Source organism: Peromyscus maniculatus, chromosome 8 (assembly GCF_049852395.1).
Source record: "Peromyscus maniculatus bairdii isolate BWxNUB_F1_BW_parent chromosome 8, HU_Pman_BW_mat_3.1, whole genome shotgun sequence".
Lineage (NCBI taxonomy): Eukaryota > Metazoa > Chordata > Mammalia > Rodentia > Cricetidae > Peromyscus > Peromyscus maniculatus.
The window spans coordinates 104458983-104486981 of NC_134859.1; the positions used below are offsets into that span (position 1 = coordinate 104458983).

The 27999-nt window shown below is 48.2% G+C and overlaps 2 protein-coding genes across 15 annotated transcripts; one reads left to right on the forward strand and one right to left on the reverse strand.

Moving 5' to 3' along the window:
• Positions 1-420: 420 nt before the first annotated feature.
• Srsf2 (serine and arginine rich splicing factor 2) lies at positions 421-3547 on the reverse strand. 4 transcript variants are annotated; one of them, XR_013041990.1, is made up of 5 exons: positions 3042-3547; positions 2464-2774; positions 2091-2194; positions 1362-1466; positions 721-859 (listed from the first exon to the last, which is right to left on the reverse strand). XR_013041990.1 is itself a non-coding variant. In XM_076543807.1 (3 exons), the coding sequence occupies exons 1-2, from the start codon at positions 3401-3403 to the stop codon at positions 2471-2473; spliced, it is 666 nt and encodes a 221-aa protein (XP_076399922.1). In that variant the 5' UTR covers positions 3404-3547; the 3' UTR covers positions 421-1466; positions 2464-2470. The 4 variants fall into 4 exon arrangements, 2 of the variants coding, with proteins under 2 accessions (XP_076399922.1, XP_076399923.1); XR_013041989.1 differs by lacking the exon at positions 2091-2194; XM_076543807.1 differs by lacking the exon at positions 2091-2194 and having other exon boundaries at positions 421-1466.
• On the forward strand, positions 3196-27120 carry Mfsd11 (major facilitator superfamily domain containing 11). Of its 11 annotated transcripts, none has more exons than XM_076543800.1 (14): positions 3196-3334; positions 4450-4626; positions 5126-5181; positions 9869-9976; positions 10735-10814; positions 10924-11020; positions 12477-12535; positions 13043-13187; positions 16095-16135; positions 18229-18294; positions 20227-20352; positions 23507-23681; positions 25251-25386; positions 25970-27120. In XM_076543800.1, the coding sequence occupies exons 2-14, from the start codon at positions 4531-4533 to the stop codon at positions 26132-26134; spliced, it is 1350 nt and encodes a 449-aa protein (XP_076399915.1). In that variant the 5' UTR covers positions 3196-3334; positions 4450-4530; the 3' UTR covers positions 26135-27120. The 11 variants fall into 11 exon arrangements, with proteins under 11 accessions (XP_076399915.1, XP_076399919.1, XP_006998132.2 ...); XM_076543804.1 differs by having other exon boundaries at positions 10760-10814; XM_006998070.4 differs by lacking the exon at positions 3196-3334 and adding an exon at positions 3719-4208.
• Positions 27121-27999: the final 879 nt, after the last annotated feature.

Below are 27999 nucleotides of genomic sequence, written 5' to 3' on the forward strand. Positions count from 1 at the left end.
CCTCGAACTCACAGAGATCCGCCTGGCTCTGCCTCCCGAGTGCTGGGATTAAAGGCGTGCGCCACCACCGCCCGGCTTCAAGATGGAACCTTTTTTATTTATTTATTTATTTATTTATTTATTTATTTATTTATTTATTTTTGTTTTTTTGAGACAGGGTTTCTCTGTGTAGTTTTGGTGCCTGTCCTGGATCTCGCCCTGTAGACCAGGCTAGCCTTGAACTCACAGAGATCTGCCTGCCTCTGCCTCCCGAGTGCTGGGATTAAAGGCATGTGCCACCACCGCCTGGCTGAGAATGTGACTCTTTTAAATCCTCAAGAAAATGAGTTTAGGTCTAAGTGGCATACTCCTACTCAACACTGAAGGTAATTAACTACATAGGTCTTTAGATTGAACAGAGGAAAAAAAGACCAGGACATCTTCTCAAAAAAGCTAACACCAAGAAACACTTTAATCAAACTACAGAAACAATGGTTATAGTACAGAATATTCATAAGCAAAAGATACACCATGTTTTAAGTACTTACAAAGTTACAAACCATTTGCTTCCTTAACATTTTCTGATTAAGTTCATACATGAGGATGATCAGATTTACCATTTTTTTGAGGGGAGGGGGGTGTGTATTTATCATCAGCTAGATGTGCTCACTGTATGCTCCATTATTTATATGCAAGGCCCGGGTGACTGGAAGTGCAGTTGTCAGGCATTTTAATAAACTGGACAGCCATTTGTTTCTGCACAAGAAGGCATCTTTACACAGGAGCAATCAGGAGAAAACAGGAAACAGCCAAGCACTCTGCACTGCAACACGCCACCTTAACAGCTAACCAGCATTACTCAACTGCTACACAACTGCGCCTAGTGCACAAAAATACACAAGAGAAGAGATTAGAATTGGGTTTGGTAAACAATCCTTGCAAAAAAAAATTAAGTCTTTTCACCTGAAAAGTCTTTATACAAATTTGGGTTCAGATTATCATTTAGACCTGAAGGTAAATAGCATATATAAACGAATTACACCAACTTTCGTAGGTTTTTAATTTTAAGGAGTGAAGGCAATGTTGAGTCAATCTGCTGACAGCTTTAGGCTGTGTGTAATGGCTGCAAACGTTTCCTTATTAAGTCAGGAGGCCACAAATTAGGTTACCAATCTGTTTAATTTCAAACAAAAAAAGTCAGCACTATAAACAAAAACGAAATTTTACCTCAAATATCCAATCCAATAATGAAATCTGAAGTCGCTCACCTCACTAAATTACAAGAAATTTGAATAACAGCAACAAAATGGCACATAAAATGAAGTTTGCCACCTGAGGCAGATTAAAACAAGTAAAAAGTTAGACAAATGTTACAAAATAACCTTTTCAATAGCCAGTTGCTTGTTCCAAGGACTCTTCCATGGACCGATGGACTGAGTTGTGGTCCTTTCTTCCAGAGTCCTCTGTTAAGCCGTCTGCCGATCCATCTAGATTTGGAAAGAGAAAGGTTCAGCTTACCTTCTACCACTGCAAAGGCACCAAAGTGCAAATGGTTTCAGTTTCAGGCCCGTACTCACTAAGGCTCGGGTGAAACGAGTAGGTTACACAAGGTTCCACCTGGCCATCAGTTTTTTAAAGGCCCAAATGAGAATTCTCCTAAAGGCTACCACCAGCACAAGTTTGAATGTGATTCTTGGTCAAATAACCAAGGCAAAAAGAAAAATGGCAAGGGGGGGGAAAAAAAAAAGAAAAAGCGGGAGGGCAGGGTGGGGCTGTATCCAAACAAAACTTGCTATCAGAAATTAGTCTACACTTTAAGATGTTTGAAAATGAAACGTTGGCAGTTGAGGATGTTCTTAATCAGCTACTTAGGGCCCTTTCCTTTAAAAAAAAAATAGGACCAAACAATTTGAGAGTTAAAGACACACTATCCTTTCCCCACCCAGTGCAATACCTGTAACTTTCTTTTGGGGTTCCAAAAGTTCATTGCTTCTTAATTGCAATTCGTGTGCCACATCCATTAGAGTAAGAAGTCCCAGTCAGTACAACAACAGTTGAACTGATTGTTTTTCTCTATGAGGATAGTGCATCTTTAACATTTAAAGACAAACCTGCTCCAATACACGCCCACAGAAACTGGTCCCTGGAGGATCAGCCAAATCAGTTAAAATCTGCAATACTGGCCAATATTCTTTTATCAAACAGGAGACCGCAGCTTTAAAGGGGAAAATGCAGACGTTGGATAAAAACAGCAAGAAATAGTCATTTTCATTAATAGGTCTCAAACAGTATGAAACAGCCATTATTATCTAAGCTTTACACAATCCTCTCTGAAGACCCCTCTTCAGCATCACTCCCAAAGCCGAGTAACTTCAGAGCAGTACTCTTTAACACCAGGAGTCACTCTTACGCTAGCATGGCTCAAAAAACCTACTTCAAACCCCACGGGACTCAGGGTGGGTCTCGGGTTCCTGCAGACATTACCATTTTCTTAAGAGGACACTGCTCCTTCTTCCTCTGGAGACTTGGGGGGGCTCTTGGAGCGCGACCTGGACTTGGATTCCCTCTTGGACACGGGGGGAGGGCTTCTGGATCTCGACCTGGACCTGGACCGCGAGCGGGATCTGGAGACCGACGAGGACTTCGACTTGGACCTTCGCGCCGATCTGGACTTGGAGGTGGACCGCGAGCGCGACCGAGTGCGGGACCGAGACTTGGAGCGGCTGTACCGGGAGCGGCTCCGGGACCTGGAACGGCTCCGGCTCCGGGAGCGGCTGCGGCGACGGCGCCGTGGGCTGCGGGCGGGACGCGAGCGCCGGGGTGAGCTGCGGGCCGCCGGCCCGGCCCCGCCCGCTCCTCCCGCCCGCCCCGCCGCCATTATCTGGCTGCCAGGCGCCATTTCCCTCGCCGCGAGGCGGGGTCTCGCACCGTGCGGCCAGGCCCCGCCGCCGCGCCGACCGCGAGGGAGGGGCCCGCTCCACGTGCTCCGCGCACCTTTGTGAGCCCGGCGGCCGCCGCCGCCCGCCCGCCCGCTCCGCCCCCGGGCCCCCCGGGCCGCTCACCTGCGGCTCCGCCGCCCGTAGCCGCCGCCGCCGTACCTCCGGGGCGGCGGGCCCCGGCGGCTGTGGTGCGAGTCGGGCGGCCGGCCGTAGCGCGCCATCTGCACCCGCAGCTCGCGGCCGTCCAGCACGGCGCCGTCCATGGCGTCCATGGCGTCCTCGGCGTCGCGCTTGTCGTGGAAGCGGACGAAGGCGAAGCCGCGGGACTCCTTGGTGTAGCGGTCCCGCGGGATGTACACGTCGCCGACGCGCCCGTACTTCTCGAAGACGCGGCGCAGCGTGTCGGGCGAGGTGCGGTAGGTCAGGTTGTCCACCTTGAGGGAGGTCATGCCCTCCACATCGGGCGGCGGGCGGCCGTAGCTCATGGCTGGGAAGCGGCCCGGGGCCTAGCGCCCGCTCTCCGCACAAGCCGCGGCCGGCGGCGGCAGGCCGCGCCTCTCGGCGGTTGGTGTCCGCGTGGGTCCGCGGGGCGCAGCAGCAGCAGCAGCACGGCCGTCCCCGACGGCGGGCGCTCACGCTGCAGCCTCCCGACAGCAACTGAACGGGCGGGCCGGCCCCCAGCGCGCCTTTATAGCCGCCCTCACAAAATGGCGCCCGCGCCACCCGGAAATGAATCTCCTGATTGGCCCGGCCCGCCGGGTTCCGTAACGTCGCCGCCGCGCGCCCCGCCCCACCCGCGCGCGCGCCTGCGCAGAGCGCGGCGGGCGGGCAGAAAGCGCGCAGTCACTGCCGCGGGGAGGGGGGGGGGGGGAGCGGCCGGCGACGGCAGTTAGAAAGCCCGCCAAATGCTCTTTCCGCCGGCGAGGCCGGGGGAGGAGCGCGGAGGGAGGGAAGGGAAGCGCGCCCCGCCGGACCCCGCCTTCTCCCCCACGCCAATACCCGGGCTCCACGCACCTTCCTGCCCAGCCCTCTGCCCCGCCTCCGTCAGACGGGTTCTCCTGTTCCCAGGTGCCTCTCTGCGCCCCTGGCCACCTCGGACGCACCCCCCAACTCTGGCCGTTCCCGTGGTTAGCTCGCTGCACTCGGGGTCACTCCCCCCCAAGGGACGAGTAGTGAGACACGCGCTCGTCGCCTTGCGCAGGCTCACACCTCCCCCCGCCGCCCGGGACTACATTTCCCGGCGGGCGCTGCGCCTGCTCTGTGGTCAGCTGACCGTTCTCGTGACCTGCAGTGAGTCAGGCCGGGAGGGCGGGCCCCATCGGCTACTGGAACTCGTCCTTGCCCCTGGTCCCCCTCCCTGCGGCTTGGAGTTGCTGCCGGCCGGCCCCGGGTCTCCTCCCAAGTCGGTCCCGTCCCCGGAGTGTCCTAAGTGCGGGTGGGGAGAACTTTCTTCTAAGTCCGCGATTCCCATTCGGGGACTGGAGATCGGTAGTCTGGCTGCCTGGCTCTCTCATCTCGTTTCTTCCCTCAGGATTGTCAGGGGGTTCGGCTGGAGGAGGAGGAGAGGTGACTGCCCTGGGCCGCTGCTGATCTCCGACCAAGCGGAGCCAAAATGTCCCCGGAATCTAAAAAGCTTTTCAACATCGTTATTTTAGGAGTTGCCTTTATGTTTATGTTCACCGCCTTTCAAACTTGTGGAAATGTGGCGGTGAGTTGGAATTTGTCCTCCCTCCTTTGAAATGCCTATCGGAATGCACTCCAGTTGTGACAATAAACGTTGATGTCCGCTACCACGCCAAGAGTGCACCTCCTGTTTTTCAACCTGCCTTTCCTTGTTTTCTATGATTTAGTTTGATTTCATGTGTCAGACATTTCTCCCTTATGGGGTGTTAAACACTGGCGTTTATTACTCAGATGCGGCTTGGAGTTTGAGTATTGGCCATAGTTACTCTAATTCTTGTCCGCGTTAAACTCTGCGTTTAATGCTTGGGTGGTTGAGGCATTAAAAACCAATGTAGTTACAGCTGGTTGCCAGTTCAGGGTCTCGGGTTTGTGTTCCGCAATTGAGTTCTTTTTCTCCTCTCAAGGTGGGCTTGGGCGGTAGATAGTGAGCACTGTGAATCATAGCATTTTCCAAGAACTTAGGCTTTCCAAGGGGGAGGGAGGTGGCAAGGCGTTTTCGTTGACTAGTTTTATCTTCCACACAGCAAACTGTCATCAGGAGCTTAAATAGCACAGATTTTCATGGCAGTGGATATACCAGGTATTGTACTGTGTGCATGATTTTACTTTGCATGTCGTAGTTCCATACATCTCTTCAGGAAAACCAGCAATGAAGTGTTGTAACTGGATAGTAGTAATTCCTTTTGTACTTATATTGGATTTTATTCAAAACTCTGAGAAGCAGTGACTGTGTCAAATCTGTCCCTTTTTCCTACTTTAGGGCCAGCCACCTAGGGCCACCCTTGCCACCAAGGCTACCTATGTAAGGAAGGAGAGAACCAGCTCCTGCAGGTTGACATGTGACTTCCACACAGGAATACACCCTTACACATACATAAATTTAAAAATGTGACCCTAAATAAATAATAGGCCGGGCATGTTGGTCATGCCTCCATCCCAAAAATAAGTAAATGTGATGATAGGTTTTTGTTGTTTTTTTTTAAGATCATGACTTCAGATTTTCTGCAGAATTAGACTTTGGGATTGAAAGCCTAGCTTCAGAATTTGAGTGCTTTGCGGCCTTGAGCAAGTTATTTTTCTGAGCCCAGTTTTTTGTTGTTTTTGTTTTGTTTTGTTTTTTGAGACAGGGTTTCGCTGTGTATAGCTTTGGTGCCTGTCCTGGATCTCTGTAGATCAGGTTGGCCTCAAACTCACAGAGATCTGCCAAGTGCTGGGATTAAAGGCGTGCGCCACCAACGCCCGGCTGAGCCCAGCTTCTTTGATAGGATCTTGACAATAAAGACAGTGTAGTGCTTCCTATCCAGTATGCATGCTAGTCTTGTCAGTTCCATTCCAAACCTAAACAGTTGAAATTTGGATCTTCATGGCTTTGTAATTTCATAATCGCTGTGATTACATTCTCAATTTGTAATTTGGTTTGGTTTGGTTTGATGTTTCAAGACAAGGGTTCCCTGTGGCTGTCCTGGAACTTACCCTGTAGACCAGGCTGACCTTGAACTCAGAGATCCACCTGCCCCTGCCTCCCAGTACTTCGATTAAAGGCCTGCGCCGCCGCCGCCGCCGCCGCCGCCGCCGCCGCCGCCGCCGCCACCACCACCACCACCTGGCCTCAATTTGTAATTTCATCAGAAGCTTTTGGGTTTTTATGCTGTCCGGGTCCAATTTTATAGGCAGAGAAAATGAAAACTTCACAAGTCTGAAGTACTTTGGGTTTATAGCTGGAAATGTGCTAAATAATGTGGGTATGTACATCCTCTACCTCTTCTTCTCATGTAGCCTTGACGCTGCCTGGCCTTGAGCTCACAGCTAACACAGGAGAACCTTGAACTTCTGATCCTCTTGCCTCTGCCTCCCTCATGCTGAGAGTAGAAGCCTGTAGCACTAGAACTGGCTTCAGGGCACACGCACATACACGCACACACACATGCACACACACATACACAAAATAACTTACATCAAAGAATTTAGCATCCTTCAGGCCAGGCTATAGAGAGCCCTCACCCCGTGTTTGTGAGGAAGGTGACCATGGGGCCTTTGTCAACCTGGCTTTACCCACCGCTGAGATACTAGACAAATTGGACACACGCAGTTGCTTTGTGGTTAGCAGGGTCAGAGGCCAAGCGAGGCCGGCAGCCGAGCTTTGTGTTTCTGTTCTCTAAGAATGTTCCAAGTTTGTCCTGCTGGTTCTTCCAGTCTTTGTGTATAAGTAGGGCAAGCAACTGCTGCTTTTTTCCTTTTTGGTGAGACATTCTCACTATGTAACTCTGGCTAGTCTTATTTATTAATCTATTTATTTGTTTTGGTTTTTTGAGGCAAAGATTTTATGTATAGCACTGGCTGTCCTTGTACTTGTTCTGTAGACCAGGTTGGCCTCAAAATGGCTATTCAAAATTAGAGATCCTATTCTGCTTCCTGAGTCCTAGGATTAACCAAATGCACTACCTCATTTAGCTCAGGGTTCTTAACTTTTTTTTAAAAAAAAAAAAAAAAACAAAAAAAAAACCTCTTTAATTTTTTTTGTTTTATCAGACAGGGTTTCTCTGTGTTGCCCTGGCTGTCCTGGAATTAACTCTGTGGACCAGGCTGGCCTTGAACTCAAAAGATCTGCCTGCCTCTGCCTCCTGAGTGCTGGGATCAAAGGTGTGCGCCACTACCACTGCCCGGCAAAAGCAAAACTTTTAACTGACAAGAATTGTACATGTTTATCCCTAGTATGTATACATTACAGAATTGTGAAATTGAGTTATATACACATTCTTTAAATTTGATTGATTTAAAGACTTTAGAGGCAGGGTACTGGCTCTTGCCTTTGATCCCAGCACTCAGGAGGCAGAAACAAGCAGATCTCTGTGAGTTTGAGGCCAGCCTGGTCTGCAGAGTGAGTTCCAGGACAGCCAAGACAGAGAGACCTTATCTCAAAAAACAAAAACAAAACAAAACTAGAAAGAGAAGTAAGATCTTCCCCCGTAGCCCAAGCTGGCCTAGAACCCATTCATGCTCACTCAGCCTGGGATCGCAAGCATGCATTACTGTTCCTGGCTACTTTTCTTAATTTCTCTTTGCTTATAGGTTTGTTGTTACCTGTTCCCGAAATCCAGAGCTTTTTTTTTTTGTAAGGGTTTTTTTTTTTTTTTTTTTTTTTTTTTTTTTTTTTTTTTTTTTTTTAAAGACAGGGTTTCTCTGTGTAGCCCCAGCTGCCCTGTAACTCATTCTGTAGACCGGGCTGGCCTCAAACTCAGATGCCTCTGCCTCTGCCTCCTGAGTGCTGAGATTACAGGTGTGTGACACTACCGCCGGGCCCCAAAGTCTTTATTTTGGCTCTTTATTACCTAAATCTAGTATATGGTGTCTGAAGATAAGCGGAAGTCGGTGTCCATCTTTTTAAGGCGGTTAGCACCATTGGAGCTTTGTAGCATTGTATCTTCTGTGTATTTTAAAGAACAAATGAAAGAATACATTTCATATCCGAGCAACTTAAGGAAGCCAAAGAAATATTTCCTTTGAATTTGCAGATTTAAGCACTGCCTAATAAATGAAACCAGGACCTTCAAGATGGCTTAAGTGCCCCTCTGTTCAAGATATATGTATGTAGTAAGCTGGATATGGTGGTGTATGTAGCCTTTAATCCCAGCCCTTGGGAGGCGAGGTGGGGGACCTCTGAGTTCAAGGCCAGCCTCTACTATAATAAGTTTCAGGACAGCCAGAGCTGTGCAGAGAGACCCTGTCTACAAAAGAAAAGGGAAACAAATAGGTGTAGTAAGGGGGGAGAGACGTGTAGTGGGGTGCTGAGGCCTGCTGTGTATGTGTGTGATCCCAGGACATGGGAGGCTCAAGCAGGAGAATTGTGGGTTCAAGGCCAGCCCTGGCGATATAGTGATGTAACAACTGTCCACATAGCTAATCTATACATTTATATAACGTATTTGTATAACTAAATTGTGTATATGTAATAGGGCTGAGAAGTGACCCAAAAATGTTCAGGTGAGTAAAATAAATCCTAGTGTAAGGAAATTCTAACTCCACTTGTTATTTATAGCAAAGAAATGCCATTCAGCTACCAGAAGTTGTAGTGGAATAGACTGCTTAACCTAGACCCCTGGAACAGATCTCCAGGGCTGGATCCTGACCTAATGACCGGTTGAACTGAGGCGACTCACTCACTGCAATTTTGTTTTCTATGAAGTGAAGCTGTGTAGTAATGCCTTCTTCCTATAGCGTCTAGACGGGAGGAGGAGGAGGAGGAGGAGGACTGTGAAGTCCTCAGCGCAGAGCTTGGTAATATTCTCTGTTGTCAAAACCAGTACCTGGAGCCGGGCAGTGGTGGCGCATGCCCTTAATCCTAGTACTTGGGAGGCAGAGGCAGGTGGATCTCTGTGAGTTCAAGGTCAGCCTGGGTGACAGAGTGAGTTCCAGGACAGACTCCAAAGCAACATAGAGAAAACCTGTCTTGGAAAAAAACAAAACAACAACAACAACAACAACAAAAAGTACCTGGAATCATGTTATAGGCAAGCTAGCTGAAAGAAACATGATACAAATGTTCAATACAAGACAGATGTGGTGGAACGTGCTTGTAATCCCATCAGTGTCCTGGGACAGACAGGAGTGTTGCTGCAGGTTTGAGACCAGCCAGGGCTAGATTTAGAGACCCTGTCATAACAATCAAAAACCAGCCAGTGTTAGGTTGTATTCCTGTAATCCTAGCACTTGGAACACTGCAGCAGGATTGCTGTGAGTTCAAGCTCAGCCTAGGCTGTGCAGTGAGTTTCAAGCCAGCCAGGGCTACATAGTAGGACCACATCTATCCATCAATAACTAATATATTTATAAAGTAAATGTATATTTCTGTATGTTACATAAGTGAAAACTTTAATGTGGTCTTTGAAGATATAAACAATTCTGACTAAAGTCTGGAATTTTCTACAAAATTTAAAAATTTACATATTGCGGATAGAATTTTACATTATTTTATTTTGTGCGCATATACATACATACATACATACATACATACATATATATATACATACACACACACACACACACACACATATATGACATACCACAGTGTGAGTGTGGAGGTCAAAGGACAACTTTCAGGAGTTGGTTCTCCCCTTCCACAGTGTGGGTTCTGGGGACTGAACTTGGGTCGTCAGGCTTGACCTGATGAGCCGTCCGGCTGGCTGGCCCTAAGTAGAATTGGAAGAGTGAACTTTTGAGATATTACTGAAGGTTTTTGTTCTTTTCCTCTCTGTACGTCGTGTGAGCAGCTTGGCCATTATTTACGGCGTGTTCTCTGCTTCCAATTTGATCACTCCGTCCGTGGTTGCCATTGTAGGACCTCAGATCTCGATGTTTGTCAGTGGCTTGTTTTACAGGTGAGTGGCTCTTTCTCCTCTTCTCTCGTTTAATTTAGGACACTTGAGCCCATCTTTCAAGCACAGTAGAAAGTAGTTATTTTAGGGATTCGGTGCTGTGCTTTTTTGCTCAGAAACACTGTATTTCTAACTGATACTCATCAGTGTGTGTCAAGGTGGATTTGTGTTTGAGACAGGGTCTCACTATAGCCCAGTCCCAGGCTGTCCCTGAACCGCCGATCCTCCTGGCTCGGCCTTTAAAGTTTGGTATTATCCGGCTCCTCCGTGTCTGGCAAATACCAGCTTTTGTCTTACTCTCAATAATTAGAATGCACAAATCTCCTTCTGTTAAGGTTGAAAAGAACCTTCCTTGAAATAAGTTTCCTTTCTATTAAAGTTGGTGAGCAGATTTATGTGAAATCGAGAAATGTCTGTGGCTCGAGCTTCTTCCTGCATTGAGCTCATAGCAGAAGCTGCTGCAAACCTGTGAAATCTGCATTTACAGGCTTTAGGTGGTGAACAGCACTGAGTGGCTTGGGCTGCAGAAGGCTCAATGGCAGAGCACTCGCCCATCACACACAGAGGCCTGGGCTCTTCTGGAGGAAAAAAGAAAATCCAAAACCAATTCACATTTATCCCTTTCCAAAAGCCCAAACCAAGAAAGTGCTTTCCGGGTCGAAGTTAAGGACGAGACCCTCTGAGCTGGCCCCTGGGTGGCATGCTCAGCATTCTCTTTCATGTACTGTTTGACTGTAATGCCCTGACCTGTTGTATTTTAGCATGTACATTGCCGTTTTTATCCAGCCTTTCCCATGGTCCTTCTACACAGCGTCTGTTTTCATTGGAATTGCAGCTGCTGGTGAGCATTGCTCTTTACCTGCTTTCCCGGGGTATGGGTGCTGTTTACATGTTAGCACGGGAGACTGCCTGATGTCATTCCTTTGATAAACTTTTGGTTTGAATTTTAGTACTTTGGACAGCACAAGGAAATTGCCTGACAATAAATTCCGATGAGCACACAATCGGGAGAAACAGCGGCATTTTCTGGGCACTCTTACAGTCTAGGTAATCATCTCTGTGGAGCTCAGTCTGTCCTTGGGTTTCTTTCTGACATCATTTACAGCTCTTTATTGTGTGGGGTGCAGATTCATATCTATGAATTACATAAAACACATGGAACTGTTTTCCTAAAAGTTAAAATTAGCAAACAAAATATTAACCTCCGTGTATGTAGCAGCCTCTGTGTTTTAGGCCTTTTGCATTATTGGTTTAATTTCATGTTCTCTTCACACAGACTTAGGAGGTAGAAGGTATTTTCTGTATTCTGCAGATGAGAAAAGGGAGACTAAAAGTTAACCCATGTAGATATGATTATCTGTAGTCCCTTAGCCACGTCCTTCCTGTCCCGCTGCCCCGCCTGATAGCTATTAATAAATACACCAAATTCAGAAGAGCGAACGGTGGCACCGGTTCTGAACAGTACAGTGTGCAGATGTTTCCTAAGAAAAAGCGCAGTAGTCATTCTGCTCAGGACCATGAGTTTCACTAGGAATAGTGCATGGACCTGTAATCCCAGCACTCGGGAGGCAGAGGCAGGTGGACGCAGTGAGTTCAAGGCCAGCCTGGGGGTCGTGGATGGCTCCGTGGATAAAAGCTTGTCACCAGACCTGATGACTTGAATTCTGTCCCAAGGCCCCCGTGGTAGGAGGTGGCAGTTGTCCTCTCACCCCGCTTGTCTGCGGTGGCACTGGCACACCTCCTCCCCATACAGAAACCAAGTGTAATAAACAGTTTTCAAAAAGAGGCTTGGTTTTTCACAAGACTTAAGTTTGACCGTTTAGTTGGTGGTAGGGATGTGTGTGGTTTTTGTTTGGTTGAGGCTGATTGGGAATCTCACTAGGCTGGCCTTGAACTCCTCCTCCGCTCGGTGTGATTATTTTGCTTCAAGCCTCCCAAGTAGCCGAGACTATAGGTACACCCCACGGTGCCTGGTTAGGAAAGAGGAGAATCCGTGAGTGGCCGTTCCTCAGGAAAGTCTGCCAAACAGTTGGAGGTGGCTATTTGAGTCACACGCTTGTTCACAGAGTCCTTAAATTTTAGGATTTTAAAAGTAGCTTAAGTTTGTCTCCAGTACGTGGAGAGTCCCAGTAAGTCCCACGTGTCAAAGTGAGTCAAGGCCTCTAGGGCGGTGCTGAGTCAGGTCACTGTCATGTGCATCTGGGCGATCAACGACTCAGAAAAAGTCCGGTGGAGTTGATACTGTTAAGTAACCTAGGGCAGGCAGTTCTCTACACTATCCTCTTTCCCTCTTCAAATAATTCGAGTGATGTTTTAAAAGCCCCAAGTATGAATGGGCACAGTCCCCGACCTCTTTCATCCCAGCACTCGGAGGCAGAGGCAGGTAGATCTCTTGAGTTCCAGGCCAGCCAGAGACCCCGTTTCAAATAAATAAGTAAACATAGCACCCCCACCCCCAGGATGCCAGTGATTCGCCAGCATCTTCTCCCTTTCTCCCCAACAGCTTGTTCTTTGGAAATCTCTACATATATTTTGCCTGGCAAGGGAAAACTCAAATTTCAGGTTGGTCTTATTCACGTTGCTTTATTGACATGGTCTTGAAAGCAGAACAGTAGTTCTCCAGAAATGCCCGTCACTGCTCTGTCATCCCAGTGACCTTTAGCACACTGAAGTTCCTTCAGATGTTTGCTGTGCCTAAGCTTTTGCCCCAGATTTATTAAATGAAGGTCTGAGTTCATGGCTGTGCTTTGCAGGGCACCTCCAAGAAAGCAGAGGTCACGGTGAGGGTGCACGTGCTAGCCAGGCTCCCGAGGGTGTGAGTGGTCGGTCAGCGGCTGGACCTGTGTCCTCCTTCTGTTAGAAGAGGCGGTTCTGTGCTGGTCCTGTTGTGTCTGCTTGTCAGTGTTTCTCCATCTGAGAGACGAAGGAAGTGGCTGCTGCTTCTTCCTAAATTTTTACTGATGCCTTAAAAGAAAAATGTAATGAGGAAGTGTTTTGCTGCCTAGCGACAAGGGCGTGGCACTAATTGGCATTGTTTCACCTGTGCCGTCCTCTCTCCTTTGTCCCTAGAGAACGACCGAAGGACAGTGTTCATTGCCCTGACGGTGATAAGCCTCGTGGGAACAGTTCTGTTCTTTCTCATTCGGAAACCAGATCCTGAGAATGTCCTTGGAGAAGAAGAGTCTTGCGATGACCAGGACATGGAAGCCACTGAGTAAGACGCCTGGAACATTCTTCTTCATGTTACAGTAGATTTTGAGCTGTGGTCTAGGGATTACTAGACTATTGACCACGGCTGACATGATACTCTCTGACAGACGGACATGGGGGGACCTTTTAAACAAAGATGGAGGAGATTCATGGATGACAGAGAAGAGAGGCCGTGAAAGGTCCTTCAGTCCTTCCACAGCTGCAGGTGACCCTCACCGTAGCAAATGTCCTGTCCTGTCTCTAGGCCACAGTTTCCCCGGGCGAGGCTGGGCCGATAGGAGAGGGGACAGATGCCTTCAGTCCTGTGCTTGTGGCCCAGCTCTCCAGCCCCCCCATGCTGTGATGGGGGCCAGTGTCAAAGCCCCTGCAGCTCTCAAGGACCAGGCTCCTATGCTGATCTGAACAGGAGGCTTCCGATGCTGTAACTATTGAGCACATCTCTTTCTGATGTTGAGACAGGCTGTCACTACGTAGCTTAGGCTAGCCTAGACTTGAGACCCTCCTGCATCAGCCTTCTGCTGCTGGGGTCCCACAGGAGTGCCAGCACCACCCAGTCACCTCAGCATATTTCAATAGTGACATTATTTCGGGTATGACAGTCGCCAAGCATAGTGCACATGCCTGTGATCCCAGTACTTCGGGGCGGAGGTAGGATAATTAGAAATTGAAGGTCACTCTCTACTGCACAGCGAGTTCAAGTCCAGCCTGGGCTATGTTACACTTGTTTCAAAAGCTATACAAACCAAAAATCCTAGGTGATTTGTCTGCAGTATCATTTAGATTCAAGGTGGGGGAAAAGAAAAAATTAAAATTTTAATTTTCTTTTTAAGATTTATTTATTTATTTATTTATTTATTTATTTATTTATTTATTTATTTATTATGTATGCAGCATGTATGTCTGCAGGCCAGAAGAGGGTACCAGATCTCATTACAGATGGTTGTGAGCCACCATGTGGTTGCTGGGAATTGAACTCAGGACCTCTGGAAAAGCAGTCAGTGCTCTTAACCTCTGAGCCATCTCTCCAGCCCCTTAATTTTGTCTTTGAGTTGGTAAATTAGGAAGAGTTTTCTTACAGCTTTTCATTTGTTGTTAAAACGTACGCATTGTAGGCCAGGCGGTGGTGGCGCACACCTTTAATCCCAGCACTCTGGAGGCAGAGGCAGGTGGATCTCTGTGAGTTCGAGGCTAGCCTGGTCTACAGAGTGAGATCCAGGACAGGCACCAAAACTACACAGATAAACCCTGTCTCGAAAAACAAAAAAAAAAAAAAAAAAAAAAAAAGAGAAAACTTGCACTGAGTATTTAAAGTGAAGGAGAGGAGAGTTGAGTATATGTCACACACACACACACAGTCATGCACAGCACAATAGGTTTCTGTTAGTGACAGACTGCTATATGACAGTGGAGCCATAAGATGATGTCACCTAACAAGGCTAGCCTACTGTGTTGTGTGAGTGCAGTCTGGGATTGGTTCTCAGCACTGTAGCGTTAGTTAGCAGGTACTGGAGAAGGGCATGGGTACCTATGGGAAAGTGTAGTTCTTAGGAACGATGTTCAGCCTGATCAGCGGTCTCGAAACTTCTGGGCCTTTGTTTTGCAGATAATGCTGACCATGTGCCAACCCTAGCAGAGGACAGGACCCTGCTCTTATAGGACTTAGTTTTAGAGGTGGTAGAAGTAATACACCTGTAAGAGAACACCAGAGTGCTCTAACCATGGGATAGTTGTGTTTTTATCCTTATGTCAGGAGATCTTTACTAACTTTATTTTTATTTTATTTTATTTTTTTTTTTTTTTTGGTTTTTCGAGACAGGGTTTCTCTGTGTAGTTTTTGGTGCCTGTCCTGGATCTTTTTTTTTTTTTTGGTTTTTCGAGACAGGGTTTCTCTGTGTAGCTTTGCGCCTTTCCTGGAACTCACTTGGTAGCCCAGGCTGGCCTCGAACTCACAGAGATCCGCCTGGCTCTGCCTCCCGAGTGCTGGGATTAAAGGCGTGCGCCACCACCGCCCGGCTCTGTCCTGGATCTTGATCTGTAGTTGAGGCTGGCCTAGAACTCACAGAGATCCACCTGGCTCTGTCGCCCAAGTGCTGGGATCAAAGGCGTGCGCCACCACTGCTCAGAAACTTTGAATTTTTTTTTTTTTTTTTTTTCCGAGACAGGGTTTCTCTGTGTAGTTTTGTGCCTTTCCTGGAGCTCACTTGGTAGCCCAGGCTGGCCTCGAACTCACAGAGACCCGCCTGCCTCTGCCTCCCAAGTGCTGGGATTAAAGGAGTGCGCCACCACGCCCGGCTCACTTTGAATTTTTAATACATTTATTTGTTTATAAGTATACATGTAGGCAGTCGTGGGTCATGACATAGGACACCCGTGCCAGAGGACGCTTTCAGGAGTCAGTTCTTTCCACCCTTGTGGGCCCCATAATAGCAACAAAAATATTTCTGTTTTACTCAAGTGTCTTTTTTAAAAAGGAGACAGATGAGCGAGTGTGTGTAGTAAATTCATTAGGAGAAAGTCTTGTCCCATTGTTCAGAATGAGGAGATTCTGGGAGGCACAATAAGCACCCTGGAGACCAGGGCCGAGATGAGTCCCTCATAGCAAAGAACACTGAGACTCATTGGAATTACCTGGCGGGTCACATAGAGCCAGAGGTGTGGTTTGGTTTGATTTGAGACAGGGTCTCACTGTATAACTCTGACTTCCCTGGAACTCACTATGTAGACCAGGCTGGCCTGGAACTCCTCAAGATCTACCTGCCTGTGACTCTGAAATTAAGGGAGTGTGACGGCAAACCCACCTGAGGCCACAGATTTTACAAATCCAGACAGAAGTGGGGTGGCTGTTGATCACAGGCTGCTTTTGTTCTCGCTGTGGTTTCCAAGGGGGAACAGTCTGATTTTATTTTCCCAGGTCTGCCCAGAACAACGTGACAAAGGCAGTAGATGCGTTCAGTAAGTATTCTCTGTCTGAAATGCAAGAACTAGTCGGGAACACCTTCAGCATTTGCCTCCCCTCCCCCTGGTAACTTTGGACTGATGACCCCCAGTGTTTTCAGTCTTCCAGGTACGCACTTCTAAAATATGCTAGTCTTTCCTCCAGTGTCTCTGATGTAGGGTGTGAAAAATCAATGATAATGATGCCCATCTGGGGGGGGGGGCTCAGGTGTGGGGACCCTGTGTGTTGACTTTGGAGTTGAGAGCAGCTGCACTTGCCCACTGAGGATTTTTTTCAGGCCATAGACTCGGGTAAACTTTCCGTGTGGTTCCTTACTGCCATGCTCACGAGTGGTTTGGAGGGTTCTGTAGTAGGCCGAGATTGACACTTCCATTCCAGAGAAGAAAGCAGAGGTTTCCAGGACCTGGATGAGTCCACTCAGAACTGTTCACAAGTAACCAAACAGTTCCTGGAGCATGGAGGAAATTGTACCCATTGGCCGTAAGATGGAGATGGGGAGCACTCCTTGCTCCTGAGGTTGGGAGTGGGCAGCTTAGCGGTTAGCAGCTGGGAATGTGATGATCAGTGTCGAGGCTGGAACTTGTACAAACAAGCACCCTCTTACTGACTGGACAGCAGGTGTCAGGAAGTACCCCCAAGGGCCAGCCAGATGGCCAGTAGGTGGATGGAGTAGGTTTGAGCCGGGGCTGACTTAGCAGGCAGAGTCAGTGATTCACACAGATCGGGCATTTCCTCAGACACAGACGGGCTTCTGACTCCAGCTTCTGCCCACAGCCTCTCAGCTTCTTTGCTTCCCAGGAGAGACCCTTGCGAAGGCCGTTCTTCTCCATGGGAGCAGCCTGCTGTAAGCCATCAGCTCTCAGGACTTCCCAGTGCCTGTGCCCCTTGGGGATTTATGAGTTGTTAGGTCCCTTCTGCCAGCGTGGAGATTCTTGATCTCGTCATCTGTGGCCTGGGTCACATGGCACAAGGCCTGTTTTTAGAAAGGACCTAGGATGTGGATGCTGTCATTAGAGCTGTTTAAGTTGGCTTTTACACACTTCCTGTGTTTCAGAGATGCATTCATAATTACAAATTGGCGTTTGGTTGTAAATAAATAAGTTATAGCTGGGTTCCTGACTAAAATGGGACTTACCACTGCTGGAACTCTGGCTTTCCGGTTTGTAGTCTAGGAACTTGTCTGCCAGAATATCCACTTGTGATCAGGGGGTCAGAGGACTGAAGTTAAACTCACAGGAACTGCAATTTAGCAACTTTTTTAGGCTGATTTTTCACTGTGTAGCCCAGGCTTGCCTGAAAACCTATGGATCCTTCCATTTCAGCCTGTAATTCCAATTCTTGAGTCACAAGAGGTTCAGTTGTCAGCCTCAGCTACTGAGGAATTCAAGACTAGCCTGGGATACAGGAGATTCTGTCTAAAAAAAAAAAAGACAAATTCAGATGAAATTTTGCGTGCATGGTAATCTAGGACTGTAAGCCTGACTCTGGAGAAAGTGCCAGGGAGAGGGACTTGTTCAGACCGTCTCGTACTGCGTAGTAAGTTCCAGTACAGTTTGAGCCCGAGGGAGACCCTATCTTTGGGGGCGGGAGGGGGGGTGTTTTTTAGAAATGCATTCTCATCCCTGCAGATCTCATGCACACAGCTCAGTGCAAAGGCAGACATCACAGTCTGCAAATAGCAGGACAGGGAAGCCCTGGGCCTGCAGTCGGTCTCTGTGGGTCAGGAAGCTCCAGGTGGTTCCAACCCAAGGACTCTGCTGACCGACTCCCTGTGTAGCCTGTCTGTAGTGTCTGCTCAAGTGTTTATTGTCTGTGAAATTCTGGTTTCTTCCCCCTCCCCTCTTGTCATTAAGAGCTAAAAACACACTGAGGACAGTGTGTCTCCAGAACATATTTAAGCACTTGAAATAAACATTCTATTTACAGGGCAGACTTAGTTCATGCCTCATGCATTTTAATCTGAAAATTTGGGTTCTTTGTTTACTGGCTACAGCGATGAGAAGAATGTTCTGGCTGAAGGAGATGGTTTTTAGAACTTTTGGTTGCCAATTAAAATCTAGCTAAGTCTGCCCAATTTTTCTTCTTCCAGAAAAGTCTCTGAAGTTATGTGTCACAAAGGAGATGCTCCTTCTGAGTGTCACGACTGCCTACACAGGTGCGAGCTGCTCTCTGCTCTAACTGCCTATGCGACCCCATGCCACTTCCCCAGGCTGCTCTCGGAGGGCAGCTGCAGCCAGAGCCTCCGACACAGCTTTGTTCACATGTCTGGTGTCTTCCTGGTGTCTGATGGAAGGCTGAGTCACACTGTCGGTCAGTCTTCATGTAGCATCAGGGCTCTACATAGCTATCTGACCTCCTCCTCTGTGTGATCTCCATGTGATTGACAGGAGGGCCAAGCCTCGGAGTGCCTAAAGGCCCCAAAAAGACAACAGGAAAAGCTGAACAACCTTTCCTGAGGGTCTGTCCTGGACCTAGCCTTGTAGCATTTCTACTCTGTTCTGTTGGTGACAGCCAATCACAGGGGCCGCCCTAATTCAGTGTGGGAGAATAAAAAAAAAAAAAAAAAAAGAGAAAAGAGAAAAAAAGTTGTGGTTGGACTGGGAGGTAATTGTGTAATTGAGTGGCAGAGCATTTGCCTAGCAGGCTCAGGGCTGTGGAGGGCAAACCAAAGAACAGGCTGGAGAGCTGGGTGACAGTGGCGCACGCCTTTAGTCCCAGGGAGGCAGAGCCAGGCAGGTCTCTGTGAGTTCAAGGCCAACCTGGTCTACAGAGTGAGTACCAGGACAAAACTGCACAGAGAAACCCTGTCTCGAAAAAACAAAACAAAACAAAAACAGGCTGGAGAGATGGTTCAGCAGATAAGGCATTTGTTGCTCTTCTAGGGGTCAGGTTTGGTTCTCAGCCCCCACATGGTGGCTCACAGGTAACTCCAGTTCCTGTGGATCCAGCGCCCTCTTCTGGCGTCTGTGGACACTGCACATAATGGTGCACAGACACAGCTACAGGCAGAACACCTGACACGTAAACTAAAGTGTAAACCTTACAACAACCCCAACCCAGTTTGAGCCTGATGTTGTGGCACATACTGACCAACCTTAGCTACGGAGTGAGACCTTGTCTCAAAAACACCAGCAGCTGCAAACAGCAGTTTTGGAGCCTAGGAAATGAGAGCAGGTGCCAGCATGGTCAGGTTCTGGGAAGGGTTCTGGCTGTCATCCTGCTGTGTGGTCACCGGGCTGACAAGAGTAGGAAGCAAGCCACTCTGGTGTGTCCTGTAAGAGTGATCCCAGGCTGGAGGGATGGCTCAGCGCTTAAGAGCACTGCTTGTTCTTCCAGAGGTCCTGAGTTCAATTCCCAGCAATCACATGGTGGCTCACAGCCATCTGTAATGAGATCTGGTGCCCTCTTCTGGTCTGCAGGTGTACATGCAGATAGAGCACTGTATACGTAATAAATAAATAAATGTAAAAAAAAAAAAAAAAGAGTGCTTGATCCCATCATGAGGGACCATTATGTGGGTCCATCACCTGAAGGTTGTGCCTGCAAAGTCACTTTGTGGGGAATTAAGTGTCCTGTAGGCTTTCGGAGAGGACTGTGGAAGCCCACAAAGGTTTCCTAGTGAGATCTGAGCTTGCTCTACACAGCAGGGCTGCATTAGGGGATGGTCACCAGGTGTTTGGAAGGATCTGCACTTGGCTGTGCCAGGGGGAGGTGTTTTGCTCCACCCCTTGGCATTTCTATAAATAGCCCTTTAGAAGTGACAGGAGGGGTTGGTGAATTTTGACCCAGGCCCTCCCGAGGCTATCCTATGTTTCTATCTGTGTTTCTCTCTCCTCTATATTTCTAAGTATTTCCCACTTCTCCCTGCTCAAGAGTGCCCTGGGGGGAAAAGTGGGGACAGACCCTCCACAGAGGCCTGTCTGGTCATTTATGTAGCATAAAGCTGCCCCGTGGGAAGCACTTTCGCCTCTGAGTCCTGGTTTCTGTGGTTTTGTCATGTGTCAAGCTCAACTGCTACTAGACACAAGCAGAAGTCCAGAAAGGAGACAGTGGCTGTCTGTTGTAAAGTTGGTTTCTCTCCCCTCAGGTCTGGAGCTGACGTTCTTCTCTGGGGTGTACGGGACCTGTATTGGTGCCGTAAACAAATTTGGGACAGAAGAGAAAAGCCTTATTGGACTCTCTGGAATTTTCATCGGCATTGGAGAAATTTTAGGTAGGTTTGTTTGCATTTTGTTTTTTAGTTTAAAAACCTTTTACTTGCTGGGCAGTGGTGGTGCACACCTTTAATCCCAGCACTTGAGAGGCAGATGGGTCTCTGAGTTCGAGGCCAGCCTGGTTTACATAAATAGTTCTAGGATAGCTAAGGCTGTTACATAGTAAAACTGTCACAAAGAATAACAACAAAAAACCCTTTCATTCAAAGTCAGGCTGGAAAGCTGGTTCTGTAGGAGTTCAAGGTTAGTGTTAGTGTAGGCAATAAAAAGAGACCCTATTTCAATTTAAAAAAGGAAGAGGAGTCAGGTATGATGATTCATGACTGCATTCTTGAGTCTTCAGAGATGGAAATGGGATAATAGAGGAATTCAGGGTCATCCTTGGTTGTATAGTGAGTTTGGGGTCAGCCTGGGCTACTTAAGAAAGAAAAACAAAAACATTTTGTTATAATAAAGATAGAAATCTTAAGTCTATCTTAAGTCTCTGTCCTTAAGTTTGTGTTTTCACCTTCTTTATCCAAATGGTATATTTTATTTTTCTATCATCACTATTTTAACTTATTTGTGTATATATGTGGTGTGTGCACACAGGCCAATAGAGGGTGTCTAGAGTCCTCTATAACTCTCCATCTATTTCTTTGAGACAGGGTCTCTCCCTAACCTCAGAGCTCGCAATTTATTGGATAGGCTGGAAGCCATTGTGACACCCGAACCCCCCACCCCTCCCACCCCAGCCCTCCTTGTTCTTGGGTGATGGGATCAGAATCCTGGTCACAGTGATGGGGCCTGGGCAGGAGGTGTGCTGTTCGGCAGCCTTGGTTACACCATGGTCAGCTGTTAGAGTTCTGGTTCTGCAAGGTGGTTCCAAGAATTCCTTATTGCTTGAGGGGACAGCCGGGTTCTCATGGAGTGAGTGCTCGTGCTTGGGGTGATGTCATACAGGGCGACTGTCTGCAGGGCTCTGCTGTCTCTACAGTTTAGATAGATGGCTAGAGACCTGCTGGTACCTTGGTGTGGTCTGGACTAGGGTACTGACGGAAAGGTACTGTAGGACTCCTGGCTTTGGGCTGGAATGAGACAGCTCATGAGACAGACTGAGGCTTGGGTCCCCTCAGTTTCCACAGACTCTCGTAGTGATCAGTGTGTGTGTGTGTGTGTGTGTGTGTGTGTGTGTGTGTGTGTGTGTGTGTGTGTGTGTGTGCGTGTGTGCGCGCGCGCGCGCACCTGCATGCAGAGCAGCAGGGACTGCTGGGAAGTAAAGGGTGGGGCCAGGCCTTCCCTGCCTTCAGCTTCCCGGGGGCACAGGTGAGTTGGCACTGTCGGCAAAAGCAGTTTCTACGTGCCCGTGACAGTCCTACAGCTCACCCACACTTCAGACAATCACAAGCCTGGGGGTCCCCAGGCCACCCTCTCTCACTTGGTTTCAAATTCAGGGTTAGAAATAGCTCGCAGAATCCAGGAAAACGCTGTGTACTCTGTTGTTCATTAAGAAGAACAAGAATGCAGGTTAGCAGAGCATAGGGACTCCAAGCTGTGTTCCAGAGGGGCTGTGCTGGCAATGTGGGCACAGGTGGCTGGGTGCAGTGTGGCGTCTCATTGTGTGACCGCCAGATCCCAGGGCAGGGTGACGTGCACATCAGTGCCTGAAGTACTTACCATTTCTCTGTGTTATGGGACTTGCCAGATCCTTTCTGCTAGCTGTTTTGCAACCTCCAGAAATTGTCATTAACCACAGTTACCCCCACTGTGTCACAGAGCTGTGTAACTTTTCTTTTCTTTTTTTCTGAGATGGTCTTGCTCTGTGTGGCTCTGGGCTGACCTGGAACTCACTATATACAACAGGCTAGTCACAAGCTTGTTGCAAGTGTATACCACCAAACCCTGTTTACGTTAAGTTTTTTTTGTTTTGTTTTGTTAAATTTATCTTTATTATTTTAATTGTGTGTATGGGGGGTATATGCACATGAATTCGAGTGCCCACAGAGGTCAGAGGTGTCAGATTCCCCTGGGACTGGGCTTATAGGCAACTGGAAGCCATCTGATATAGGTGATAAGAATTGAACTCAGGTCCTTAGAAAGAGCAACATGAGCTCTTAACCAACCACTGAGCCATCTTTCCAGCCCAACATTAGTAGGCTTTTTTGTTTTGTTTTTGTTTGTTTGTTTTGGTTTTTCAAGACAGGGTTTCTCTGTAGCTTTGGAGCCTGTCCTGGAACTGGCTCTGTAGACCAGGCTGGCCTCGAACTCACAGAGATCCTCCTGCCTCTGCTGGGATTAAAGGCATGTGCCACCACTGCCCGGCTTACATTAGAAGTTTTTTTAACAGGCCGGAGAGATGGCTCAGAGGTTCAGAGCACTGACTGCTCTTCCAGAGGTCCTGAGGTCAATTCCCAGCACCACATGGTGGCTCACAACCATCTGTCATGAGATCTGGTGCCCTCTTCTGGCCTGCAGGCATACATACAAACAGAACACTATATACATAATAAATAAATAAATCTTTTTAAAAAGTTTTTTAACTGCTAACATTTTAAATTTTTTCATGGTCAGAATTAAACCTGGAGCCTTGTGTATACTAGACCAAGCGCTCCACCACTGAGCTAGCTGCTTACCCTACTCCAGTTTTAAAACTCTCAGACAGAATCTCATGGAGTTGCCCAGGCTGGCTTTGAACTCACTGTCGTTGGGTCAGGCCTTGAATTTTTGCTCCTCGTCCCGTAGTCTCCTCAGTCATTAGGACTAACACATGCCAGTGGCTTTGGCACCGAGCTCTTACGGGTGGCCCTTCCTGGAAGCATTTGTCACCACTCCGTGCGCTTATGGCAGTCTACAGTTTCACAGTGATTGCTTCCAGTCATGACTCCTGGACAAGCTGTGATACAACAAGCATCTGAGAGTTGATTCCCTGCCTCCACATTATAGCCTGCGACCGGTTCTGGGATGGGTGGAGACTTTGAAGTGTTCGTGTGTCTTTTTTTTTTTTTTACTTTTCCGAGCTAGGGTTTCTCTGTGTAGCTTTGTAGTCTATCCTGGAACTCACTCTGTAGCCAGGCCGGCCTTGAACTCACAGAGATCCGCCTGCTTCTGCCTCCCGAGTGCTGGGATTAAAGGCGTGCACCACCACCTGGTGTGTTCATATGTCTTCATCTACAGGTGGAAGCCTCTTTGGTCTGCTGAGCAAGAATAATCGATTCGGCAGAAATCCAGTCGTGCTGCTGGGCACACTGGTGCACTTTGTCGCCTTCTACTTGATCTTTCTCAACATGCCTGGAGATGCACCCATCGCCCCCGTGGAGGGAACTAACAGCAGTGCGTACATCAGGCCCAGGTATCCGAGTGGTTTAAGGGTGGGCGGGAGGAGTGGACGGCTGGAGGTTTGAAGTGGAGCACTTAGTCCTCCTCAGAGTCTGTCGGCTTTCTGTAGTCATGTGTCAAGTGGTGATGGAGCCAGGAGGAATTAAAGCAGGGAGCCAGAGCATCCCTTGATCTGTGCAGGAGTGCAGAGACATCTGATCAGAATTTCATTCTCGGCATCTTGAGCAGTGACATTCCAGTGTTAGCGGAGGGTCAAAGAGGAATGGCCGAGGCAGACCGTCAGCCGAGTGGTCGGCCTCGTGTGTAAGGCTGTTGATTCATTGCCTTGACTCGTAATTCATTAGAGATGCAGAGTCTGGATAAACCCACAACCCAAGGGAGCCCAGCCCAAAGGCAGTCTTTGCTTTCCAAAGAGAGTAGATCAGAGTTTACTGGAATGCAAAGGTCAGGCTGGAGAGATGGCTCAGTGGTTAACAGCACTGGCTGTTCTTCCAAAGGTCCTGAGTTCAATTCCCAGTAACCACATGGTGGCTCACAACCATCTGTAATGAGATCTAGCGTCTTCTTCTGGCATGCTGGCAGAACACTGCATACACAATAAATAAATCTTAAAAAAAAAAAAAAAAGAATGCAAAGGTCTGCATTTAAGCATAATTTCTTACTGTACAAATTCTAGTAAGTGGGCTGGATTCATAACACTGTGAGTGTGAAATGTTTGTCTGGAATTTGGAAGGCCCCGGGCTTAATCCCTAATACCACAGAAAAGGCCTCAGAAAATGTTAGTATTCATTTGTTCTTTTTGGGGGTATGTGTGCACATGTGACCTTAGCTCTGAGGAGGCTGAGGCTGGAGGGTCATGCCTTCCAGGCCAGCCTGGGTTCTGTGGTGGTGCCCTGTCGCAAAGCAGGGCTGAGAAGTAGTACAGTGGTAGAGCCTAGCATCGGGAGTCCCTGGACTCAATCCCCAGCAGCCCCTTCACCAAATAAAACAAAAACAAGTGTGAACTGCTTTTGTTGGGAGTGTGGTTTCTACATTCTAGTGGTACTAAATATTGGTGCTACACATTACATTTATTTTAAAGATTTATTTTTTTTTGCCGGGCAGTGGTGGCGCACGCCTTTAATCCCAGTACTCGGGAGGCAGAGGCAGGCGGATCTCTGTGAGTCAAGGCCAGCCTGGTCTACAAATCAAGTTCCAGGAAAGGCGCAAAGCTACACAGAGAAACCCTGTCTCAAAAAAATTTTTTTTCATTTTTTAAAATTTTATTATTTTTGGTTTTTCAAGATAGTTTTGGCTGTCCTGGAACTCAGTATGTAGACCAGGATGGCCTTGAACTCACAGAGGTCTGCCTGACTGCCTCCTGAGTGCTGGCATTAAAAGCATGTGCCTGTCCTATTTTTTATTTAAATTATATGTATCTGCATGTGGGGTGCCTGTGGAGTTCAGAAGCGGGCGTCGGGTCCTCTGGGCATTGGAAGTGGGTTCTGGGAGCCAAGCTCAGCCCCTTGCAGCAGCAGCAGCAGCACATGCCCTAACCATTAGGCCGTCTTTCCAGTCCTGTGTCTACTTTTCTTCTCTTCAGCAAAGAAGTCGCCCTTCTCTGCAGTTTTCTGCTGGGCCTGGGAGACAGCTGCTTCAACACGCAGCTGCTCAGCATTTTGGGTTTCCTCTACTCGGAAGACAGCGCGCCAGCCTTCGCAGTCTTCAAGTTCGTCCAGGTAACCTCTGGATTGCGCTGCGGTCCTTGTCTTCGTCACGTCCTTGCCACCCCTCCCGTGGGTTTCCAGTGAAAGCTGGGCACCCCGGAAAGAGGACTGAAGTAGAGCCCGGCTGCAGCGGCCCGGCTGGGTGAGAGTGGTTCGTGGCTGTGTTTGGTTTTTTGAGACAGGGTATCTCTGTGTAGCCCTATCCTGGATCTCACTCTGTAGCCCAGGCTGGCCTCGAACTCACAGAGATCCTCCTGCCTCTGCCTCCTGAGTGCTGGGATTAAAGGCGTGTGCCGCCGCCATGCCCAGCTGGGTGAGATTTTCATGCTGGTCTCTGCACTCGGGAAAGGTACAAGATCCTTCTCATCGCCCAGACCCACACTTCTCACACTGCACTTTATCGTATTTCTGTAGCGCCCACAGCGTCCTTGATTGTGGCTGTCAGGCAAGTTTGGGTACAGTCGTGAGCTGGTGACCAGTGAAGTCTGTCTCCATGGGCACCACCAGGCGCAGGTGTTCTTTGGGGCAGAAGCAGCAGGCTGACGGGAGCTGCTGAGGCCCCGGTCCACTCGGTGATTCCTCTTGTTTTTTCTAGTCCATCTGCGCAGCTGTGGCTTTCTTCTACAGCAACTACCTCCTCCTCCACTGGCAACTCCTGGTCATGGTGATATTCGGGTTTTTTGGAACCATTTCATTCTTCACTGTGGAGTGGGACGCTGCTGCCATTGTGGCCCGAGGCTCTGACTACCGAAGTATTTGACGAAGCCCACGTCTCCAGGGAACGCAGCTGGTCGCGTTGCAGAGCCGGCTAACGTGGCTGCCTGTCATGCCCTAGCCGTTGGATGATGCTGAGTGTGGAAAACGAAAGAACCAACACTGTTAAGTCGGGCGGAGTTGGTATTAAAGTTTACAGGTCCTGGCAGTTTAAAGCTGGCAGAATAAGGGAATCCCCTTCAGAGATGTCTGTCCACCCACCTTCCTCGTTTCCTTACAATCATGTCTCCCTCGTCCTCGTTCTCATGGAGAGATCCTGCCTTGATCGCCATGTGTCACTCAGGATTCTTGCTAGCTACGGAGTGTACTTCACCACTTAGGAACAGGAAGCAGGTGCCGCTCCATGTGTGGTCATGGCAATGAGTTTCAGATGTATAGTGAGGATGCTGAGACACAGTTGTTTTAAATAGGGTCTCACTGTGTGTAGCCCAGGCTGGCCTTGGACTTGCAACCCTCCTGCCTCCAGTGTTGGGGTTATGGAGAGTGCCCAGCACACAATTTAAAATGCACCAGTCTTTTCGAGATAGGATCTTGCTATGCAATCCTGGCTGGCCTAGACTTAGTACAGCAGACAGTGCTCCTGCCCTTGTCTCGAGAATGCTGGGAAGGTGAGAAGACACCACCACACACACTTGGCATGAGACTTAACTTCTCTTGAAATGCTTTATTGAACAAGTTCTCTTACCTTACCATTCCTAGCAAGGAGTGGCCAGTTACGTGTCATGAAATGAAGTAAAGACTGTCATTTGTCAATTAATAAAAGCATATTTAGGGAAGTAAAGAATATTTACTGGGGGACTTTTGCTGTGGTTTTCCTGACAGTTACAATAAAGAAAACCCATCATCCTGGTGGGTTCTGTGCGGCTATCCTGTCTGAGAGGATGCTTAAGTACTGTTGATGTCTTCCATAAGAGCTGACACTTTTACAATTGGGATAGTAAATAAAGCTTCAAGATCTGGTCTCACTATGTACTCCAGGTTGGCCTCCAACTCTTACTCTTCCAGCCTCAACATCTGGCTCAAATTCACAAACTGTGTGTGTGTGTGTGTGTGTGTGTGTGTGTGTGTGTGTGTGTGTGTGTGTGGTGTATAAGTTTGAATAATCATCGCTGTATCTAATAAAGCATTGTTTTTGTTTGTTTGGTTTGGTTTTTCGAAGTAGGGTTGTCTCTGTGTAACAGCCCTAGCTGTCCTAGAACTCGCTCTTTAGACCAGGCTGACCTTGAACTCACAGAGATCCACCTGCCTTTGCCTCCCAAGTGCTGGGGTTAAAGGTGTATGCCACCACTGCCCAGCAGTTCTTTTTATTTCATTTGTGTGTGTATGTGCTTCCCCGATTGTCTGTGTGCACCGCGTGCTTGCAGAGCTCATGGCAGTCAGAAGGGCAGTGGATCCCCATGAACTGCAGTTAGAGGCAGTTGAGAAGCATCTGATGAGGGTACAGTGTCTTACTTTTTTCTTGCTGTGAAGAGATACCATGACCAAGGCAACGTGTTTAAGGGTGTGTTGGGGCTTAAAGTTCCAGATGGTGAGTCCATGGCCATCGTGGTGGTGGGCAGACATGGAGTAGTGACTGAGCATTTACATTTGATCCACAAGCAGGAGGCAGAGCGCTAACTGGGACTGGCTTGGGCTTCAGAGATTTGTGTTTCATGTGTATAGATGTTTTGTTTACATGTATGCACACCAGAAGAGGGCGTTGGATCCCATGGAACTACAATTATAGACAGTTGTGCTAGGAATTGAATTCAGAACCTCTCGAAGAGCAGCTGGAGCTCTTACCACTGAGCTACCTCTCCAGCCCCCGGCTTGGGCTTCTGAAACCACAAAACCATCCCCAGTGGCACATCA